Source organism: Phalacrocorax carbo, chromosome 2 (genome assembly GCF_963921805.1).
Source record: "Phalacrocorax carbo chromosome 2, bPhaCar2.1, whole genome shotgun sequence".
Lineage (NCBI taxonomy): Eukaryota > Metazoa > Chordata > Aves > Suliformes > Phalacrocoracidae > Phalacrocorax > Phalacrocorax carbo.
The window spans coordinates 22,306,315-22,326,515 of record NC_087514.1 but is presented as its reverse complement, the minus strand read 5'-3'; the positions used below and the strand labels follow the sequence as shown (position 1 = coordinate 22,326,515).

At 41.7% G+C, this 20,201-nt stretch overlaps 1 protein-coding gene across 2 annotated transcripts in view; it reads left to right on the top strand.

Annotated features, from left to right (window-relative positions):
- RIMS2 (regulating synaptic membrane exocytosis 2) overlaps positions 1-20,201 on the top strand; it is a 339,727-nt gene that overhangs the window by 311,427 nt on the left and 8,099 nt on the right. Inside the window, exon 1 of one of the 2 annotated variants that reach the window (XM_064442255.1) lies at positions 9,170-9,755. The exons of the other annotated variant lie outside the window; for it this stretch is intronic. Coding sequence (XP_064298325.1) covers positions 9,626-9,755 — 130 coding nt within the window. The 5' untranslated portion in view covers positions 9,170-9,625. Of the gene's footprint in view, positions 1-9,169; positions 9,756-20,201 lie in introns of those variants that run through there. 2 annotated transcript variants of the gene reach the window in all.

Below are 20,201 nucleotides of genomic sequence, written 5' to 3'. Positions count from 1 at the left end.
AGTGAAAGATGTCACTGCCTATGGCAGGGGGGATGGAACTAGATGATCTTTAAAGGTCCCTTCTGACCAGAACTGTTCTGTGATTCTATGGTTCCATGATTATGATGTAAAAATGTTGTAAATTATTTCATTGTAGCTTATTGCAAATTGTAGCCTATTACACCTTTATAACATTCTTGTTGTGGTTTAGCTCCAGTCAGCAACTGTTTCCTAACTCTACTAGTAAACTAACACAATTTTAGGCATTCTGTGTGTTTTACGTTATTTTTAGATCATCTTGGATGATCTTAGTACCTGGAGAAGCAAATTTTATTTCTTAAAGGCCAATGTAGGTAAAGAAGATAAAGTTGCTCAGCATTTTGCAGGATCCAGCACAGGTCATGCCTGGGGTCAAATCTATATCAGCACATCTGGTCTGCAATCAGTATTAGCTAGTACTACTAGTAATTATAATAACAGTAATAGTAGTAATAGCATACTAGTCTATGGAATTTTACAGCTATACATTGATAGTCTGGCTAACTGGCTTTCAGACAACTAACTTGTTTCGTAAGTTATTTGTAGCATAGTAATTCTGAAGCCAAATAAGCTGTTTGGCAAGCTAACTTCATATTTTGTACCTGCAATCCAATTCCTGCCTGGCAGTTTTAAATCTGTAGTAGTGTTGTATCTGAGAGAAACGGGTTTCCACTGCATACAGCATTAAAACACAGAGTTGTTCTCTGGCACTGAGTCCAGCTGGCACAGAGTTATGCAAATCTATACTGTGATACTCTTCTACTCTCCAAAGCAGCCTTTTGGAAGTGATTTCTGGCACATTTTACCTCCTGAACCAGGACTTTATTGGAGGTGCTCTAGAATTTCAAGCCAACACTGTGCTAGAGACTCTCCTAAAAATGTAGCAGTAAAATGATATAGTTCCCATGCATCAGCATGTGTCTTGGTATTGTATTTACTCACGTAGACATAGCTGTAGGTTACCAGAATAAAAACAAATGAAAGAGAAAAATAAAATTGTTTTTCATCAGCAATGGGATTTTGGGATTCATGTGACTGTGTGATCATGGGTGAAGAGACACTGCTATGATTCAAACACCATGGAAATGAGAGCAGGGTAATGACAACAGAATGTATTCCTCTGCCAGAAATACAGAGTGAAAACTTATGAAATGAAATGAAAATTTGTGGATTTGTCAGTTAAACATGACATCAGTAGATAAAAAGATATGTCTTTCCCCTTGGTCATTTAGACTTTGCTTGGACAGTATTTTTTATCGTTATTTGTGGCTGGGTCCCAGTGCACAGCAACCGATGCAGACTCTAGTCAGTGAGTTTAGAGCTGACCATTAAAGTGTTTCGTTAGTGAATTGAATTCTCTAAATATGGTCCACTTGTAAAATCCTCATTAAGACTTAAAGTATTCACACCACATATATTTGCACCCATAAGAAGTGAAATTCATGACCTCATTAAAGTGGTGTGCCTTCCACTGAAGTTCTGTCACTTTGGGTCATTCAGAGACACCCACCTACCAGGTAGCACTAACCATAAGGATGTAAGTGGAAGCTGGGCCACCTGGCTGGAGTGGATCCTTTACCTGTGCACTACACAGTGCAGGCAATCTGAAAGAGCATGCTTTACAAGAGAGATGTGATAAGTCTCTGCAGGGCTTTGCATGACAGAAGCTGACTCAGAAAACTTCTGTTTGGTTGTTCTGCACCGAAATAATGCACAGGGCTGTGGCATATAGTGATTCCAATAAAGGCAGTCTGTGTTCTCAAGAAAAACAGATTACTTAATAGGCACAGAACTTTGCAAAATCATCCCCCCTTAATATACATTAACCTTCTACAGGTTATGTCAAAATTATATTACAGACTTGTAAGACAAATGTCTCTCTGCAATGCTGACGTTTGGACTCACCAAAGCTTTCACCACTCGATGATAATTTAATACTTTTATAGAGCAAAAATATCTGACAAGACCTGCACTGTAGTGGCAATGTCCTCAGCAAACTATGTACTCTCTAGGCATTGCAGCCCTTCGGTGCAGAGAACAGTGCGTGACAGCTACACACCTTGCTTTCCATCCTGCTGTTTTCGTTTGTCGTTTTTCTCATGTTGTTTGCAAAACACGTTTCATCTCAGTACTTTTTTTCTTTTTGTACATTTTTCTGGAAAAATACAAGCATAAAGATCGTAGGGTGCTTTTCCACAGTATCTCTTCTTAAGTGACATGAGCAGAGTGCTGCATCAACACAGGTGCATTGACTGGGTGCGTTCATTGTGCAGTACAGTGTGCTCCACAGGCTGCGCGAGTGCCGATAGTTCCGTACTGGTTTTGTTCCTTGTGTACTAAAGACTAAATTATAGAGGGGAACAAATCATGTTTCATGAATTTACAGTTTCAGAAACTAATTACTCTGCCCTCATCTGTGTTTTGAAAACCTTCAGTGGAGTACACAGGCAGCTGAAATAATAAGAGTTGAGACTATATGTGAATAACTGCAGCGTGTTTCTAGGCTGATGGGTCTGATGAATTATAAAGAAGGTTACCCTCAGAGACAAAAAGGTGGATTAGAATCTCAATAGTGAGAGAAGACAGCCTCCATGTAGGCATTTAAAAAAAAAAAAAAACCAAACCCACTGGTTTGGGGTTTTTTGCAGCTTGATATTGTTTCCTGTGAGCTTCTTTCTCAAAAACAGGTTTTCCTTAGAAAAGCATGTACATTTTTATTCCTGTGCTCTTTGTTTCTCAGTCTGATGAAGCATTATGAAGTAATATGTTTTGCTGAGCTCTAAGACACCTTGTGGCTTGCAGATTGCCTTGTGATCAGGAAGGTGTGAAATTATTTTAATCAAAATAGAAATACTCAGCTGTGTAAAGGTTTTCTGCTCCAATTCTGACCTCTTAGTTGCTTGTGAGCTAGCTACACTGCATTGCCGCATGCTAGCCCATTAACGACTCCCTTTGTTGTTTAGAAAAATTATGACTTTTGGTTTTGTGGTTTTATCGTAAACAGTGGAGCGGAAAGTTAAATATATTTTATTTAAATAAGAACAGACAACTTTCACATGTGACTAATATTAGCATTAAAGCAACAGAGAGACTTATTTTTACAGATTTCCTTCATGTTCATTAAGGAAGTCATAATACAGAAAAGAATGCCAACTGCTGGTCAAGCAATTCTACTATGTTGTTTAAGAAACTAAAACTGGTATTTCCATGGGTTTGAAAGCATCCTATGTTTCCAGGAAGAAAAATCTTAATATTTCCCCATCTCTGCCTTTTAAAACAGCTTTATGTTAAAATATCCAAATTTTATTTTAGAAGATTGAACTCTGTTTTTGGAAGAGACATAACAAAGCAATTTTGTTTCAGCTCCTCAAATCTGTATCATTTGAAAATGTGCAAGACTTTAAATGATCCTTATAAGGCCTAAATTACTTACAGGTAGAGTCCCACCGGCACAGACTTTTAGGGTGATGGGAACAGTGGGAGCACTCTTCCAGTGTAGGAACACTGGAATTGGGTACCAGCAAATGAGTCCTAGTGTGGGTATGCAAAACAAGCGGTTCTAGGAGAATCCTCTTTTGCTGATATAACCGCACTTGCACTAACAACTAGGGAATTCTCCCAGAACAGCTGTGTCAGTCAGCAAAGCTATTTTGGTAGAAATCTGTACTCTGTACTTAGCTTGATATTTGAGGTGGAGTTGACCTTACAATAGAAAATGCCAAAACAACCAGGAGAATGGAAAGATTTACTGTTACCACGTAAGCACAAGGAAAAGCGTGGCTGCATTCTCCGTGACTGCTTAATAGTGAACGCACAGAAAAATACAAAATGTACTGACTTTAAAAAAATAGAATTTAGAAAACTTATATCCAATTGCTAGGCATAGAAATGACGTAGGAGTGGTCATTATGTCATGAAACTTCAAGGAGTGTAGCAGACCACTGAAGGTTAGTGCTACATGGATGGGGAGCCATTGCCCTGGGACAGAGTTCATGATCATATTAGTTATGATCAAAAAAATGCTAAGGTAACAATAGTGAATTGTTATATGATGGGAAACAGATAAAATAGCCATGGCTTTGTGAAGGACCTTGTAGCTGTCTGAATCTGCCCCTTCCAAGTGCTTGGCTGGAGTTGCCACATGCCCCTCTCTGTAGGCATGCAGACAGCCAGCACAGTCCTAATATTTAGCAAATTACAATAAGTAACAACTTATTACTACATGTTATAGGTTTTTATATATAAATCCTGTTTTACACTGGCTGGGCAGTACTTTTCGTGATCTTTTCAGTGTATCGTTTTAGCTTTTTTTAAAAAAAGGGAAAACAAAAAAAGAAATTCAGTAATAATTGCAGTCTTATACCCCAGTGATACTTAACCTGGACAAATTAATGGAAATTACTTGAATAATAACTTCTTTGGTGAATAACGTTTCCTCTGATTAATACTGGTACTTATTTTCCCTTTTCTGTCTTCCTAGAATTAGTTAGGTGCTGGGTTTTCGAACTGGGTTATTTTTTTGGAGGGGAAGATAATTCAGTTAAGTCTTTTTCTGAGGCCCTTGATGTTTATCAAGTGTTTCTTCTCTGTTGAAGTGCATTGGCTGTCTCTCCCTAGTGACGGCTGAGGGTGTGAGAGGATGCCAAAACTCAGCTACATAAAACATGTTCTGGATTGCACCTCAGTGGGAGGTGTGGGGGACTGCCCCTCAGGTTGTAAGAGGAAGCTATTCGCCCTTCTTGTAGCCAGCACATTGCACAAAGGTTTTTCCTAAGTGATGAAGTGATGAAGGTGGAAAGTCATTACAGAGTTTGAATTACACTTGTAGTATCTTATGCCTAGTAGTTGATAGGTGTAATGCAAGTCAAAGATAATTAACATGTATAAGAAAAATAGGCGGCTGCACTGTCTTTTCTGAAGACCACCGTGATCAAAACAAATCCCCTCTGTAGCAAACAAAAGAAATCTTTGAGGACTGATTGACAGAAGAGCAAAAAAGGTGACAAAGAAAGGGGCAATCACTCCTTTCCAGTCCCGTTCCCAGACCACCCTCCTTAATCATAGGATTAAACGGGGATGTTCAGAAAATTTAGATCACCTTTCCATAGTGTCTGCACTGCAGAATCCTCTCCGAAATGTGCACTGCCTTAAGAACCCCCTTATGGCAGTGGATGCTTTTATTTTGCATTCAGGAGTCAGGGTAGGCTTTAGGAATTAACCCATACTATAGGCAGTAATAAAAAAAATCATCTGCACAAACAATTTTGCATTCCTCAAATCCAGGAAATTATGACCTCCAGGTTCAGTACATAGAAGAGCAATAGGGAGTAAAGAAACTTTCTTCCCCCCCCCCCCCCCCGACATGTTTCATGAGGGCATCATCAAATCATTGTTTTTCCTATGCATCCCCATTCAAAATCTAATAATTAGTCTTTAGTTGGAGCACGCTTGCTGAAATTCACCCAGTCACATCTAAAGATGGAAAAAGATGGAGAATACATTAACTTCCCTATTAATTTTTCCTGTGTTACCATATGTACTATATCTATACCTATATAAAAAGAGAAAGATACATATATTAAATCCAGAATCCCATGACTGGTTGCCTGTATTTAGAGTAGGTTGGCACTGAAGATCCAGTACCATAAATTCATGTTACATGACATTTTTTAGTATTTTTCAGACAGTACAAGTAGTAAGCAATGGCTTCCCTAGTTCAGAAGATGAGCCACCAAAACATTTGAAAATATATGCAACTCTACAAATAGAATTGCCTCAGGACAGTACATACATTTATAGCAGGTGTTTGACCTTGTTCTGTTTGACCTGGATTCTTACAATGTACTGTTCTTTCAGCAAACTATCAGAAATTGTTAAAGAAATATGATACCGGGGAGTCTCATGCTTTGACTTGATACCTAGCATTGAGGCATGAGTTTGGATGCAGTTACTTTAACAGGCATTTGATTCACTTGCAACTGGTGACACAAACCAATGAGTAGAAGTTAAAAAAATAAATCAGCAAAACAGCAGGGGGATGTTATCAATGTCAGGGTGGTAATCTTGTTCTCTGCAGTCAAGGCATGTGTCTGGATTGCTGCCAATTAGATTATTTGTATAATGCAATCATGAGCAACTGTTGGAGGAGAGCCTCCCCAAATCCCAGTATCCTGAGAATTTATGGCTTTCTTATCTCAGTTCTTTGTCTCTGTTTACACTCTTCCCTTTAAACCTTTATTTTAAAGAAGCAAATCAGGAGAGAAGTATATTGAGGAAGGTTAGACGGGATTGTGATCCAGTGCTTTGTCACAGATTTGCTGAACAGATGTCTCCTATAGCAACCTCTGTTTGGGGTAATTTGGAATTGACTATGGATTGTGGAACATTTAAAGTGATTCTCTTGGTAGAGGCTGATTTTACCAACAGTAAGAGTCCTTTTTATATACTGTGCAATATTGGCAAAAACATCAACTGTGGCTGTTAGATCTTGTTCAGTGCTGAGGGGCTGAGGGATGTGGGGGCTCCAGCATTCTGGCACAGCCTTCAGGGTGCAGCCAAATTCCCACCAAGGCCACACATCACCAATGAAGCACCCCATGAGCGTCTTGCTTGGCACGGCGTGCCGACCACCCCTGCGACGGCTGTGTCATGGCAGGACGTCAGGCCTGTATCAGAGGGGAGCTCCCATTTTCTGCTGAGGTCAGAGCCTAGGGGGAGTGGAGATGATGATTATCCTGTTTTCTGGGAAGGAAAAAAAGTGGCCTGCTTGACAGCTTGCTGGCTCCTAAGCAGGTGTTATTTCTTCTATAAGGGATACTTCTAAAGGGTGTACTTACAAAAGAAGTATTTATAAATGGGAATGAAAGTAGATTAAACAGATGTTACAAATCAGTTGCTCTTCACTGAGTATGTGTTCTACAGTTTGGCTGTATTTTTGTAAATATCTCCGAGTCATCCAACTGTTGTTTTGCCTTTCTCCGCATCCTCTTCATCTTTTTCAGTTTTATTCAGCTGTTTTTATGAAAGTCATCAGCAGTTCAGCTGAAATGTAATGAACAATAGTTTTTTTTTGCATCCAACTTCTCAAAAGCAGTCGTGAGTTATTATTTAATCAAGCCACAGACATTTACTTTTCTGCCATATCTTACATTGATGAAAATGTTGAAGGAAGTTATTTTGCCTGCTTTAGTGTTTATAGATAAAAAATTCTATAGTCACTAAGTCTTTTTAAAACGTCTTTAACAATTACTTCAACACATTTTATTTTTGCCAGTTACATAACTGTGTACTAGAGATTTATTATTATTACTATTATTATTATAATTTATTTTAGAGCTTTTTGCTTTATAGTCTTTTAGTAACATCTTTTTAGAGTAATCTGTAAACAGAAAAAGTTCACTCTGCAACTCAAATATGCTTCAATGTGATGTAGCACTGGTGCACATGCAAAGGGTGATTTCAGATGAAGTGCTGGAGGTATTGCAGGCTAACCGGGTGTCCACCTCAAACCTGCATGGCTCAGCAGGTTTCTGTGATTGTGGCCGGCCCACAGGTCTCAGTGGCATACAAGGGAGGTGTCTGTCTCCTGGATGACCAGCAAAGAGTCACAGATAGCTAGGAAGGTGCGAGCCTTTGGCATGTGGCCAGAGAAACATGAACTTATGTAGAATGACCAACTAAATACATATTTTGGAGTATGACCTGCATGAGACGTCTAAAAGCTGCCAATGCCCAGATGAGTTGCCCTGGACATTATTTATAGCTAGTGCAGAGGACAAGAGGATTTATATTGTTCTAAAGTAAGTGCCTATGGTGTCACATGAAACATGATTTATAAGGAATACTAGATTATAGTTATCTAGAAAATAAAATATTGTGCACATTGTAAAAATAGCTGCCAAAACTCAGTGCTTCCCTGTAGATCGTGTGATGATGGGTTCCATCCCTGAGCGCTGAAGTTCTGTTTAGTTTTCATTCCTTAGGAAAGCATGAGAGTAATAGTGCTAGCTGTTTATAAACTCTTATTATTACCCAGGCACAAATATTCCTTTCCAAACATCAACTCAGTGAAATACGCTTCAGGTGTGTGACTCTATACATGTTCTTCACAAAGAGTTTCAGTTGGCTTCAAACTGGCATTCTGTCTGCAATTTGTTAGATCAAACCCTAAGTATAATTTACCATTGTTTTAAGGGAGTTAAAGACCTTTGAAAGAAAACTGAAAAAAAATCACATGTACTATCATTACTCTTTAAAGGGCCAGTCAGAAAACAACAGCCACGGGCAAGGTTTGATACCGCTTTTGCACTGTCATGAACTATAGTGGGATAAGTTATTGATGCTGCAAAACACTGCTACCGTAGCTCGTGGCATTTTTAATGATGCCCAGTGCTTTAGTTTCTTATCATTTGGGGGGGAAGGTTGCCAAATGCTATTCACTGCATTAAGATAACACACTGGATGAACAGAAAAGAAAGGTGATGTTAAAGAGTGGTGAGGAATATATGGAAGTAAAATTGAAACAAACATAAAAATGGGTTGTAGTTACGAGCAAATTCTGTGAATTGAGGAAAGATAAACCCGTTTGCTAAGGAGGCAGGTGTGCTTTAGAGAAAAACAGCTTCCTTGGCGTAGGGGAGAGGCGAGGGATTTGCCTACGGCTTGTGGGGCCGATTCCTTGCCAGATGCTGGGCCTCGGACAGGACCGGAGGCAAGGGGCACCACTGAAACACAGGAGGGTCGCTCTGAACATCAGGAGGCACTTTTTCACCGTGAGGGCGACCGAGCCCTGGCACAGGTCGCCCAGAGAGGCTGCAGTCTCCATCCTTGGCGATACTCACAAGCTTGTCGGGACGTGGTCCTGGGCAGCTGGAGCAGGGGCGTGGGTCCCTCCCCACCTCAACCCTCCCGTGATTCAGGGGTCCATTCCTCCTCCGCGCCAGCACCCCCCGAGCGCGGACGCTTTCCCAGCTGGCGGCAGGTGCGTCCCGCCGGGCAGGTGCGCCCCGGGGTGCCGGCGGGCACCGGCCCGAGCCACGCCGCGGCCCCCACGGCGCTCCACGCCCCGCCGAGGCGCGGGGGCCGCCCCTCCCCTGCGCAGCGCCCCCCCTCGGGCCCCAGCGCCCGCCTCCCCCCGCCCCGGGGCCACCCCCGGCCCCGGCCCAGCGGGGACCGAGCAGGGAGGAACAAAGTTTGCGGGCGCCGTGTGTGTCCCTGTCCCACCCTGCACGCCCCCCCCCCCCCCCCCGGTGAGTTACGCCGGCGGCTGACGGCTCACCCCGCTGGTAGGCGGCCCCGTGCTGGCTGCGGCAGCCCGCCCCGCCGTGAGCGGCGCCGGCGGGGAGGCAGCGGGGCAGAGCGGGGCAGAGGCGGGCGGCGCCGGAGCGCGGCAGCGGGGCAGAGCGGGGCAGAGGCGGGCAGGGCAGAGCGGAGCTCCGCGGCGCGCAGCCCGCCCAGCGCTCCCCGCCGCCCTCAGCGCCCCCCTCCCCGCCTCCCCGCAGAGGGCTCCGCTCCCTCCCGCGCCGCTCCGCCGCCGACCCCGCGCCGCTCCGCCGCCAAGACGCCGCGCTTCTTGTACCGCGCCAAAGGCGGGTGCCGCTCGGCCAAGATGGGCCGGCAGACGGCGGCCGGCGGGCGCAGCATGCAGCGGTCGCAGAGCCGGAGCAGCCTCTCCGCCTCCTTCGAGGCGCTGGCGGTCTACTTCCCCTGCATGAACTCCCTGGAGGAGGAGGACGGAGGTGAGGGGCCGGGGCCGGGGCCGGGGCCGGGGCCGGCGTGGGCGGGGGGGGCCCCGCGGCCGCGGTCCCGCGGGGGTTGCGGGGTCGGGCGGCCGCGGTGCCGAGCGCGGGGCTCGGTGCGGGGAGGCGGCTCCCGGAGAGCTGCTTGTGCCGAGGGGCGCTTGTGGCCGTGACCGTGTGATTCGAAAGGTGATGCTTATCATCACGTTTGGAATGAAGCTACTGGCTGAGCTGTAGTTAGGCTGGAAAAAACGGAGTAGAGGATCTTTCCATTTTCTGCTCATTCATAAGGAGTTTAACTTTTTCTTAGGAACAGCCCTGCAGGCAGAAGCTACGCGTGCCCGGGCACCTTGCAGGTCTCACTCACAGCTCACCCCTACTCGTAGACGTTAAGTCCGACCAGTGAAGCGCATGTGTAATTGCCATATATTTGTTGCAGGACCAGAACTTTACGTAACAAAGAAGAGAAATGCAATGGATTTTCTGTATAAATGGGGGGGGGGAGAAGAACAAAACCTAAGCTAGCTATCAAACAACGCCAAAAATAAAAAGTTGCAGTTACTATTCAGAATGCGTGTAACAAATGTACATGTATAGTCAAGCATGGCATCAAACCCTACGCAGGACAGAACCTATGTTTCATGAGTTTGTTTTGAGAATACTGGTTTCATAAAGAAAATAATCTGGTGTGTTTAGATACATATAGAATTAACTGACAGTCTTCCCGGTGCTTATCAGAAATAAGTCAAGATTTTTAATTTCGTTAAGATTGATGGAACATATTGCATCTTCAATAGATTTGAGCAATATCAAATTAAGATATCAGTATTTGTACAATGCTGCTAGACAAACGTGTATCAACTATGTATGTGCACCACTCATAATCTGTGTTTAAAATATCTGCATATGTACATATCACCTTCCACAGCTGAGGCCGAGAGTTCTTCACATGGCTTGATTTATCTTTTAATGTGTAACAGTCCTGAAGTCTCTTCTCTAAAGCATCTTTGCTTTTCTGACGCGAATGCCCAAGTGTGTCCCTCCATTTCCCCCGGACCCCGCTCTGGGGCTGGCCGTGTTGCCCCTTTCCATAGAAAAGGGGGAGCTGCTCCCTGGGGCAAAGTGTGCTGTCCTTCAGTACCCTCATCTGCTCCCTGCCTTGAACAATGAAGTGAACTGCAAAATATTGCCAGTAGACTGCAGGGTAGGCTTCAGAGGACATTTTCAATCTTTTGGCGTGCTACTAAACACTATGGCTGAAAACACACATTTTTAAAAGACTGAAAATATCATAAATTATGCTTCCATACTCTTTAAAGATTTTTTTTTCCTCTATCATTCCAGGATAGTTGTCTTTTCAGTCCTGATTATTAGTTACAACAATTGCATTAATCATGTTCAAAATCAGGGTATTGATTTGTTTTGCCCTGGTCTGTTTTCTTTACTTCTCTCGGAAGCACTTATTCCTCAGTTGAGATCTGTGTATGTTTGAAACTGCTCATTGGTTCAAATAAATATAAATTATATGGAAGTCAGTAGAGGAATATGTGTTAATTTAAGGGTAGTTGTAATTATTTATTTAGTTTCTGCTGGCAGGTTATTTAAACAGAATTGTTAAAAGAATGTATACTGATTTTTTTTACATGTGTTGATTTGCATTATCTGGTTTTATTTAGATGTAGGCTACACTTGAAAATGCATTTTGTGTAATTTCAATTAAGAAACAGAGCTATAATTGCTATGCAGTTTTTATGGCACTGGGTTTCTACTACCTGAGAATTCAGACATACCAGGTTACAGAGGGAGTGACAGGCACAACAGCTGAACTCTTTTCCCAAGTGCACTCATTGAGATTATAAAGAAAAAAATGCGATGGGTTTTTTTGATGGCAAGTCACCTCTGCACTCAGATTTGTTGTCTTCTCAGTGCTCCTATGCAATTATATTTATGCACCACCAGCGTCCTTAAGTGGGTGTGGTACATGCACTCCCATGTTCATGTATTTAATGCCCTTTTACAGTTTAATCTGAAAAAGATAGATGTTAAATGCACTTCATAAGTTATCCATCCTCAAGATGTAGTTATTTCTGCATATGATGGATAGGTTAAAAAAAGGTAAGCTGCTACAGGGATGCTTCTATGTTTCCCACTCAATCACATTTTTAATACAAATAGAAGATCTGACCTGTTGAGACATTTATTTGTGATACTCCCTTGAAGACTTTTGGTCATTTACTGCTGAAATAAGTACGCTGGCCCATAGGTGTATTTTGGGGTATGAAAGAACATGAGTGATGTCCAGTTCAGAAGTAACTGAAGAGTAACTCAATGCAACGTATTGATAATAATAATTTTAGAAACCATTATTGAAGACAATGTTTGAGAAGATCCATTTGAGTGTCAGTTGATTAAAGAAGGAGACTTCTTAAGCCCTGACATCCAGGCTGTAATGTACTGAAGAAGTGGGCTGTGGAAAGGCTGCAGTTTTCCAGTTGGTAGCCATGAACTGACCATGGGTAGGCGTGAACTTGCCATGGTCGGCCAGGTTTACAGCCCAGGACACTGATACTCACTCTTGCCTTTCCTACTTGCTGATCAGTTTCATGAATCCTTCAAGTTTGTTCACATTTGTAATTTTAAAGTTATTCTTAGCTGTTTCTAGTAAAAGGTATTGAAAAATCAGTTTTTTCATTATCAGTTTACTTCTGACATGTGGGCGTTTGCACATACAGAACTAACGCTTCATTCGGTACCAGAGCAAATTACATATGTTATCAAAGTATCAAGGTTATCAAAGGGTGTCTTTTGCATTTTTTGTTAGATTCATTGATGATAAAGTGCACAGCCTGTGTTGTAAAGTGAGAATTGGCATCAACCGATGCTTGGAACAGACCTAAATTACATGGAAGTTGTTGAAGAGGGGTGTGGGGTGCAGAGGGCAGATCAGTACCTGTCTGAATTCCAGCCGCTCCCGAAGCATCCCAAGCTTCACATTTTGTCTGAAATTCTGGCTTTGTTGAAATTGAAGGAAATTCTGTCACTGAATTCAACGGACCAATGTAAATGTGTGTAACATCCACTTACATGTCTGTGTGGTCATAGTGCAAAATTTTATGCTCATAACATAAAGTAGTAGTTTTGAGTTTACTAAACTTTCCTGTGGACAACTGGAATATGTGCTAGAGCAAGTGAATTCTTATGTACAAGAAGGTTACCGGAGGAGAATTACAGTTACTCATCATGCACAGAGAAAAGGAGAGAGGCTCAGATCACATGTGAGCATTAGAAAGCCTACAACTGTTTTTATGAGTGGGACTGTTAACTTGGTGCTTCCTCAGATTACGCTGTGTGTATTGTTTGCTGTACTAAATTTGCGCTACAGTTTCCTTTTTATACTCTATTTAAATTCACTTCTGATTTGCATTTACACTGGGGTGTTGATATAAACTGATAAATAGCAGGTTGCCAGGAGTGCAGCTATGGAACTGCTAGTCATGGCAAGATCTGTGTGCAGAGCTATGCCTTCCAAAACGGAGTATATTTCAATCTAATGTCTTCTTTTGCCAGAATTTTTGGGTGGTAGCAAAGCTATGAGATTCAATGAAAGTCAAATGCTTTGCAGGTGCTGAAGACAATTCAAGAGATAATTTATGATAATTTAAGACATAAATTATTTCAGAAAGAACTGGAAAGCATCTCGGTCTCCCAAGATTGTTAGAAAAACAAAAGGCAATTGGAAAGAAAAAAAAGCCTCAGAATGTTCTTCAGCCCAAGACAATCATGCCAAAAATAGCAAGAATTAGTTGTTTTAGCTGAGGAGAAGATACATATTGGTGTCCACCAAAAGTAGTGTATGAGTGTTGCTGCAGGAGTTCAGTAGGAATAGAAGCACGTTATATGCTCCTGTCGCCTGGCTGATAGCTATGTGGGAAACTTGCTCAAGGGGCTTTTCGATGCCACATAGGTATCAGAAGGAGTATTGCCATTGATTCTAGTGAGTGGAGGATCAGGACTTATTTAAATGCATGCTGAACTGCTCAGCTGAGCACTGTTAATGGCTTTAGTGGCATTTCTCACTGATTAATCATTTGCTCGTTGGTAGAGCTAGAATAAAGCTCGGCAGTTCCTGGATTCAGTTCCTGTGGTTAGGCCACCAGATCACACTGTCCCTCTGGAGGTCCCAGTAGACAATAACAAGCAGACAATAATTTAACCAGAAATAGAAAATAGGGGAAGTAGTAACAATAAATTCATTAGCGCAGTAATTATTAAAGTGAAGAGAATCCTGCATATGAGGTAGTTACGCTTTAAAATTATCCTCTTAAAAAGAATAATAGGAGGAGTATCAGGCAATGAAGAAAATGAGAATAACTACATCTTCTTGTGGGAATTGGCCTACTTTTTGGCCTTGGTGGTAAAGATGACCTTGTTTACAAGGAATGTTCATAGGCAAAGCCAAGGTGGAATTTGAAAGAAGGGTATACTGCCCTGTGGCAGGGTATCCGCTATACAAGATGAAGCTTTAAAGACCTTGGCTTGACTGATGCTAACAAGCCAGAGATTGCTGCATGTCTCCTGCAACAGCGGGTGGCTCATCTTAGAGGATAAAAATCACTCCTAACATGGAATAATAATCATTCCATACAGAATCTGTATGACATTCAAGTTTATTGTTGATAATTTTTTATGTTGGCTGCTAGGGCACTGCCCAGGGTCTGAGCTGAGTCAGCCTTTCTGTCCGTGTGGCGGGGCTGGGTCGCTCCCACTTCTGCAGCTCCTCAGGCTGACTCCAGGCTGGAGGCACTGTGGAGGCATTTCCAGCAGTACGCATCTCTCTTTCCACTCCCAAGGGTTTTTACCAACCACGCTCACTGATGAACAACAACGCACTGATAAAGTAGATGTAGAATGCCAAGATGGGTAAGACCTTTTAAAAAAGAAGCATAGAAAAAGCTATACTGTTGCTGGCAAAGTGAAGAGTGTGACAAACAAAACACACGTATTCTGGGAAACATCTGGAAAATAACAGAAAAGTAGAAGAGACTGCAGAAGGATTGACATTCAAAGTACAACATAATTCAACCTGACTGATGGAAATGCCCAACAGAATTTTAAAGCTGTATTTCTCTTGTATCTCTCTCCTGAGCTGCTAGTTACTCTACAGCATGTACCTGAATAGTCAACAGATAACTCAGGTATGGCTGTATCATCTGGCAGTGAAGCTACAGTGTATGACAGGTGTCATCTCTGGTGGTACCTACATAAACCTGAAAAAACCCTGTCTAACTTATATCTGCATGCTCTAATTGTCATTTTTCAATGGCAAGATCAATAGTGTAGTCAGAGCTACGGCACACTGTGTTGCCATTGTTTCAATTGGAGAGGCAAATGTTTAACAGCAGTAGTTTGAAAATGGGTCATTACAGAGTGAAATTTGCTCAGAGTTTTGGGAAGTGTGATTATTTAAATAATGATATTTGCATAGTATCATTACTCATCTTAGACAAAACTAGGAGGAAGAACTGTTTCTAATTCATGTAATCTCAGTAGCCATCCAACTATTTGGCACCATCTATCTCATTAGGCCCTAATAGAGGGTGTTGAATTGTTTCAGCAAGCTACATCATTCAAAACTGCTGCACAGATCCATCTGATAGCGTATGTAATGACCCTAGCTATACTAAAAATAATCAAGTTTGGATTAAAGAATGGCGTTACTGTCATTATTACATATTTAGTAAGTATCTCTCAATTTGTATAATAGAAAAATTAAAAAGCAATTCCAAGCTACACACTCTTAGCTTTTCAAGAAGTTTTAATCTGCTCTTGGCACTGCATGGAGTAATTGTTATTAATAAGTGCACAAGAATGGTCTACATCCAGAAAATTGAATGTACATATAAACATAAAACCATTATCACTCAGAACTGCAGTGAAGGTTTCTTTTTACTTAAGATGGTCAGCCTTTGTCATTGGCAAAATAAAAGACTGGGTTTAAAGATTTATTGTGGTGAAGATGTGCACCTATTTAGTGATTCCCTAGGTAAATGGTATATAAAATTAGAATGTAATTCCACAAAATTGCTTGCTCTGTTTTTTCAGGATTTTAATAGCTTGGGGATGAGACTGATTTCACACTGCTTTGCACTTTGTGTAGTCATGTGGATCGCTGTACGTGATGTACAAAGTGGATATAAAATGCTACCATTCTGTTTTGACACATGCACAAAATACGCACAAAGTCAGACCTATTATATTTGAATGATAAGAACACCTATCTGTGTGGAGATCACAACTAGTCTAAACAAGGGTTCGGGGAAACCTGTTCATTCAGATCACTTGGCACATGGGAAATACAGCTGTGGGCTGCAAAGCCACGTGCTTCTTCATTTTCGTAACTTTGTGTTCAGTTCTACAGCAATCATATGAGGCTTTTAGCAGGTGCATCTTCTGGCCACACTCAGAAAACTGATGGGCTTATCAGTAACAGAAATGGACTTCTGCAGAAGTGCTGAAAAGGCGCGAGTGGCTGTGTGCAGTTGTGTTCTAGATTCGCATCTCACTGCCAGCAGTTGTACATTTCTAAACAAAAGTGATTGGGTAACATTAATTCTGCATTTGTTATCTGCTGGTTTTATATTGCGTAAGAACCTAACAGTTTTTTTAATCCCTTATTTGAGCCACTTAATATACGATAGTATTTTTTCCAAGTTAGATTCAAACTTTTATGGATCTCTGGTTAGACTGGCTAGCCAAGGGGTTGTTTACTAGTGCAGTAAATATCAGTATAGCAGCTGACTTGGAAATATATCTTACACAAATTTGAAGAAAACGTTTCTTCCTGGCACTGCAGTCATACATTTGAAAAAAACAGCCTAAATCTAACAGAGGTGTCTTGATCACTCTTGGGCCAAATAGGTGATTAAAAAAAATAAAAAAATCTCATTTATTTTCTTACTGTATATTACAACAAAAATCTGTAGTCAACATCCATAAAACGAAGGATCCAACCAGAAGCCTGCATAGTCGGTTTGTAGTTACGTAGTCAGAGGCAAGTAACCGAAAGAGAAGTGCAAATCACATCGGTACTAACACCTCTCATCCTCACAGGTATGGTTATTTAGTTTTGATTCCCTGGAATGGCTCCCAGAGCATTGGCTGTCTGTTATCAGGGGTAAATTCTTTGCCAAGGCAATGGCCAAACAACAAACCTTCATGCTGTGGTTCCATATATACTTAATTTCCAAGGAATGTTACATAGCACAGGTATTGAAAACAAGCGATAAGCTGTCAGCTGTGGCTATTTGTCCTTTTTATATGTAACATGTTCAACAGTGGATAATACAGGGGATACAGGAATTTTAGGAACATTAAGTAATTATCATGGGTGTGGAAAAAGAGTTCTTGTTAACAACTCAGGCTTGTAAAAATGCTTCAAAAACTTTTGGGATCACAAGTGTTGAAGAGCTTAAACTGATGGATGACCCATGCAGACAAAAGCAGTTTCTATTGTCTGATGCTCTTAAGAATTTGCTGAAGGGTCAGTTAGGACTGAAGAATGGACATCAGCACAGCAGTGAAATGGAAGTGGCAGAATACAACTTTAACCACATTAAAAAGTGGGAGACAATAAGGAGCAGGTGCCTGCCTTAAACCACAGCATTGCTTGGGAGCAACGTGTGGTAAACTGACTCTGCATCATGTGGTTACAGCAAGCTGGGGGAGGATCTTTTCCAGACTGAACATACAACCATCCATGACGTGAAAGGGAAATGAAATACAGACGAAGGATACTGCAGTCTGCCCAAAGCCTTATATCCCAGGAACAACCAAGATTTGTGATGACTGTCTCAGTCCCTGTATATGGAAATTCATTGAGAATAGGACCTGAAAGCTTCATCCCAGTCTTTGACCAGAAGCTCAAGAAACAGTTTTGCAGTTGCTTATTTCATTCAGTTCTCTCTTTCTTCCACTTTTTCTTAGGTGCTGTCTTAATTAAGCTTAATCTTAACCATGCTTCCAGTATGGCTAGAGGAAATTGAAGGGAGGAAACACAAAGACAAAGGACAGGAAGAAGTATTTCTTGACTGAAAATTAACTAGTGAGGCCTCCCAAGACATTTAAAAAAATTCATAGTGCAAACTGAGGCTCTCAGTCCAGGCCGCCTCAGACTTCCCAAATCTGGCTGTTCCCATACTGAAGAGCTTCCCTACTGAAGGCAGCTCTGCTTTGGGGCTATCAGGGCAGGCCATCCCCATCCCAGTTGGGATTTATCAGTGTTATACATTCAGGTATTCGTGGGAGCAGGAACTGGAACATGTCTTCCCTTCTTCCTTATAAGTACAAAGTAAGGGAGAGCCACTGGCTACAATTTTTTCCTGGACCTGCAAACACTCTTTGGGCTTCATAAATGCTTATGGCATACGCTGTGAAAAAAACTTCATCAGAAGGGCTGTAACAGGATGTTTCATAAGCACTGGCCTGTGAGAATTGGTGAGATGGGCTCAAAGCTTCTCAAACTGAGGTGACAGTGGAATCTGGGTTTCCCAAAACCTGCTTAAATTAGTAGATCCTAGTCCATGGCTGCTGCTAGGGGTCTGTGGGTGACACAAGGAAAGAAACAACTCAGCAGTGGTTCCCAGTAGTGCTTCAACAAGAGTAAATGCCTCATTCAGTGCAGCCAAAACCTAGGCCAGACACAGAATTGTGTGGCTGCAAGGGGATTTGAGACCTACCCCATCCCCCTTTTCTTAGGTAGGATCAAATGTTCTTGGCCTGTCTCTTGATGGCTCTATCTAACCTGTTCTTAACATGCCCAGAGCAGATCTCTAGATACTTAGAGTTTTACTCTTGAAAAACGGTTGCTTACAGGCAGCTAACGCCTGGGTTTAAATGAAAATACTGAAGCAGTTTTTATGCAGCCTTTTTGGTGAGGTAAGGAGAGCAGAGCAGAGGCACCTCAAGCACTTGAGTGTGTTCCTGAAGCCACAGCTGCTCTGTACTCAGTACAAGTCCTACCAAGAGATCATATACCACCTCGGGACTGGCATAGCCAGCCTGCCTCTGCCTGCGCCAGCTGTGCCCCATCTCGGGGCTCTGTGCCTGGTGGTGAGCAGTTGTTGGAAGCGCTTGCTGAGAGGAGCTGGGAGCTCTCGCTTCTCCCCACCAGAGGCAGATTTCATCTGCCTAGATCCCAGATCACAGAAGGTAATCTGTTGCATCCACTGCAGTTTTCGACTTGTCCTCCTCTGATATTGAAGATCATATCAGTAGTTCTGCACCTCTAATTTGTAAGTGATTTGCACTCCAAGTTGTGGAAACAAATAATTCCATGGGTAATTTAGAAAATATGGCCTGTGGAGTCTATTTGCAGTAACCATATTAGTTAAATTACCAGTGTGATTAACTGTAAGAATGAATGTGCTTTCATAAATACCAAAACAATTATTTCCTGTAATTTATTCCACTCCTTACAATATGGCTGCAAGAATGTGAACTAGTGTTTTTCAGATAATATATTCCATATTTTGTGATGGGGACTTGAGAGAAATTTCTTCTTTTTAGGGCAATTATATTATACTAATTTGGAGAACATTTTAAATGTTCTTTATTAGAGTTTAGTAAATTGTGAATAAAATGCTTTTCAGTGTATGTGGTCAGCATCATGCTTAGCAACGAAGTACGCTACTAAACTCTTTCTGCATCCTTTCATTTGGTAGGATTAAAAACAGTGTGCTTGAGGTGAGTGTATATGTATATATACTTCATGATTATAAAACCAACCTCCACTTTTACAGTGGCACCAGTTGCGTGTTTGCTTCTGTGTTAGTGTCAGATGCGTTCCCAAGGTATTCATCTCGCCAGACACTAGCATCAGCTCAACCAGGTTCATTCAATTGTGCGTTTGTTTTCACAAATGTTTTTAGGAAATTATCTGTCTTAAAAGAAAAAGAACAACTTCAAAACATATTGTTGGTTTGTTCCTCTTGAGCTGGGTCCAGTACAGAATAAAGCCACACAAGTAGTTGAATTAGCACAACAGAGGATGTTTCAATTTCCAGGCAGAAATGAGGGAAAACACTTTGGGTTTACTAGAGTGGTAAGACCTTCAACCATATCTTCTATCAGCTGCAACTTGGAAGTGTGGCACCACAAGCTATTTTTCCTACTTTGCATTGTCATTGCTACTTGCAACCTTTTAAGTATTTTAATGCTGAATTTATGAAACACAAGTTATGGATCATGTAAATAATGCCTTTGCTTCTAAATTGTTTGAGGAATTGTGGGCTTATTTTTTATTTATTGCATTTTTTCTGGGGACCAATGTATTGCTAGTATCGTGGGCAATCGTAGGTATTTCTCATGTGTATTATTGCATGTTAGTTTTAGCCAAGCTTAATCTAAAAGATTAGTAATCTCTAAAACAGTGGCTCAGGAGTCATGCCT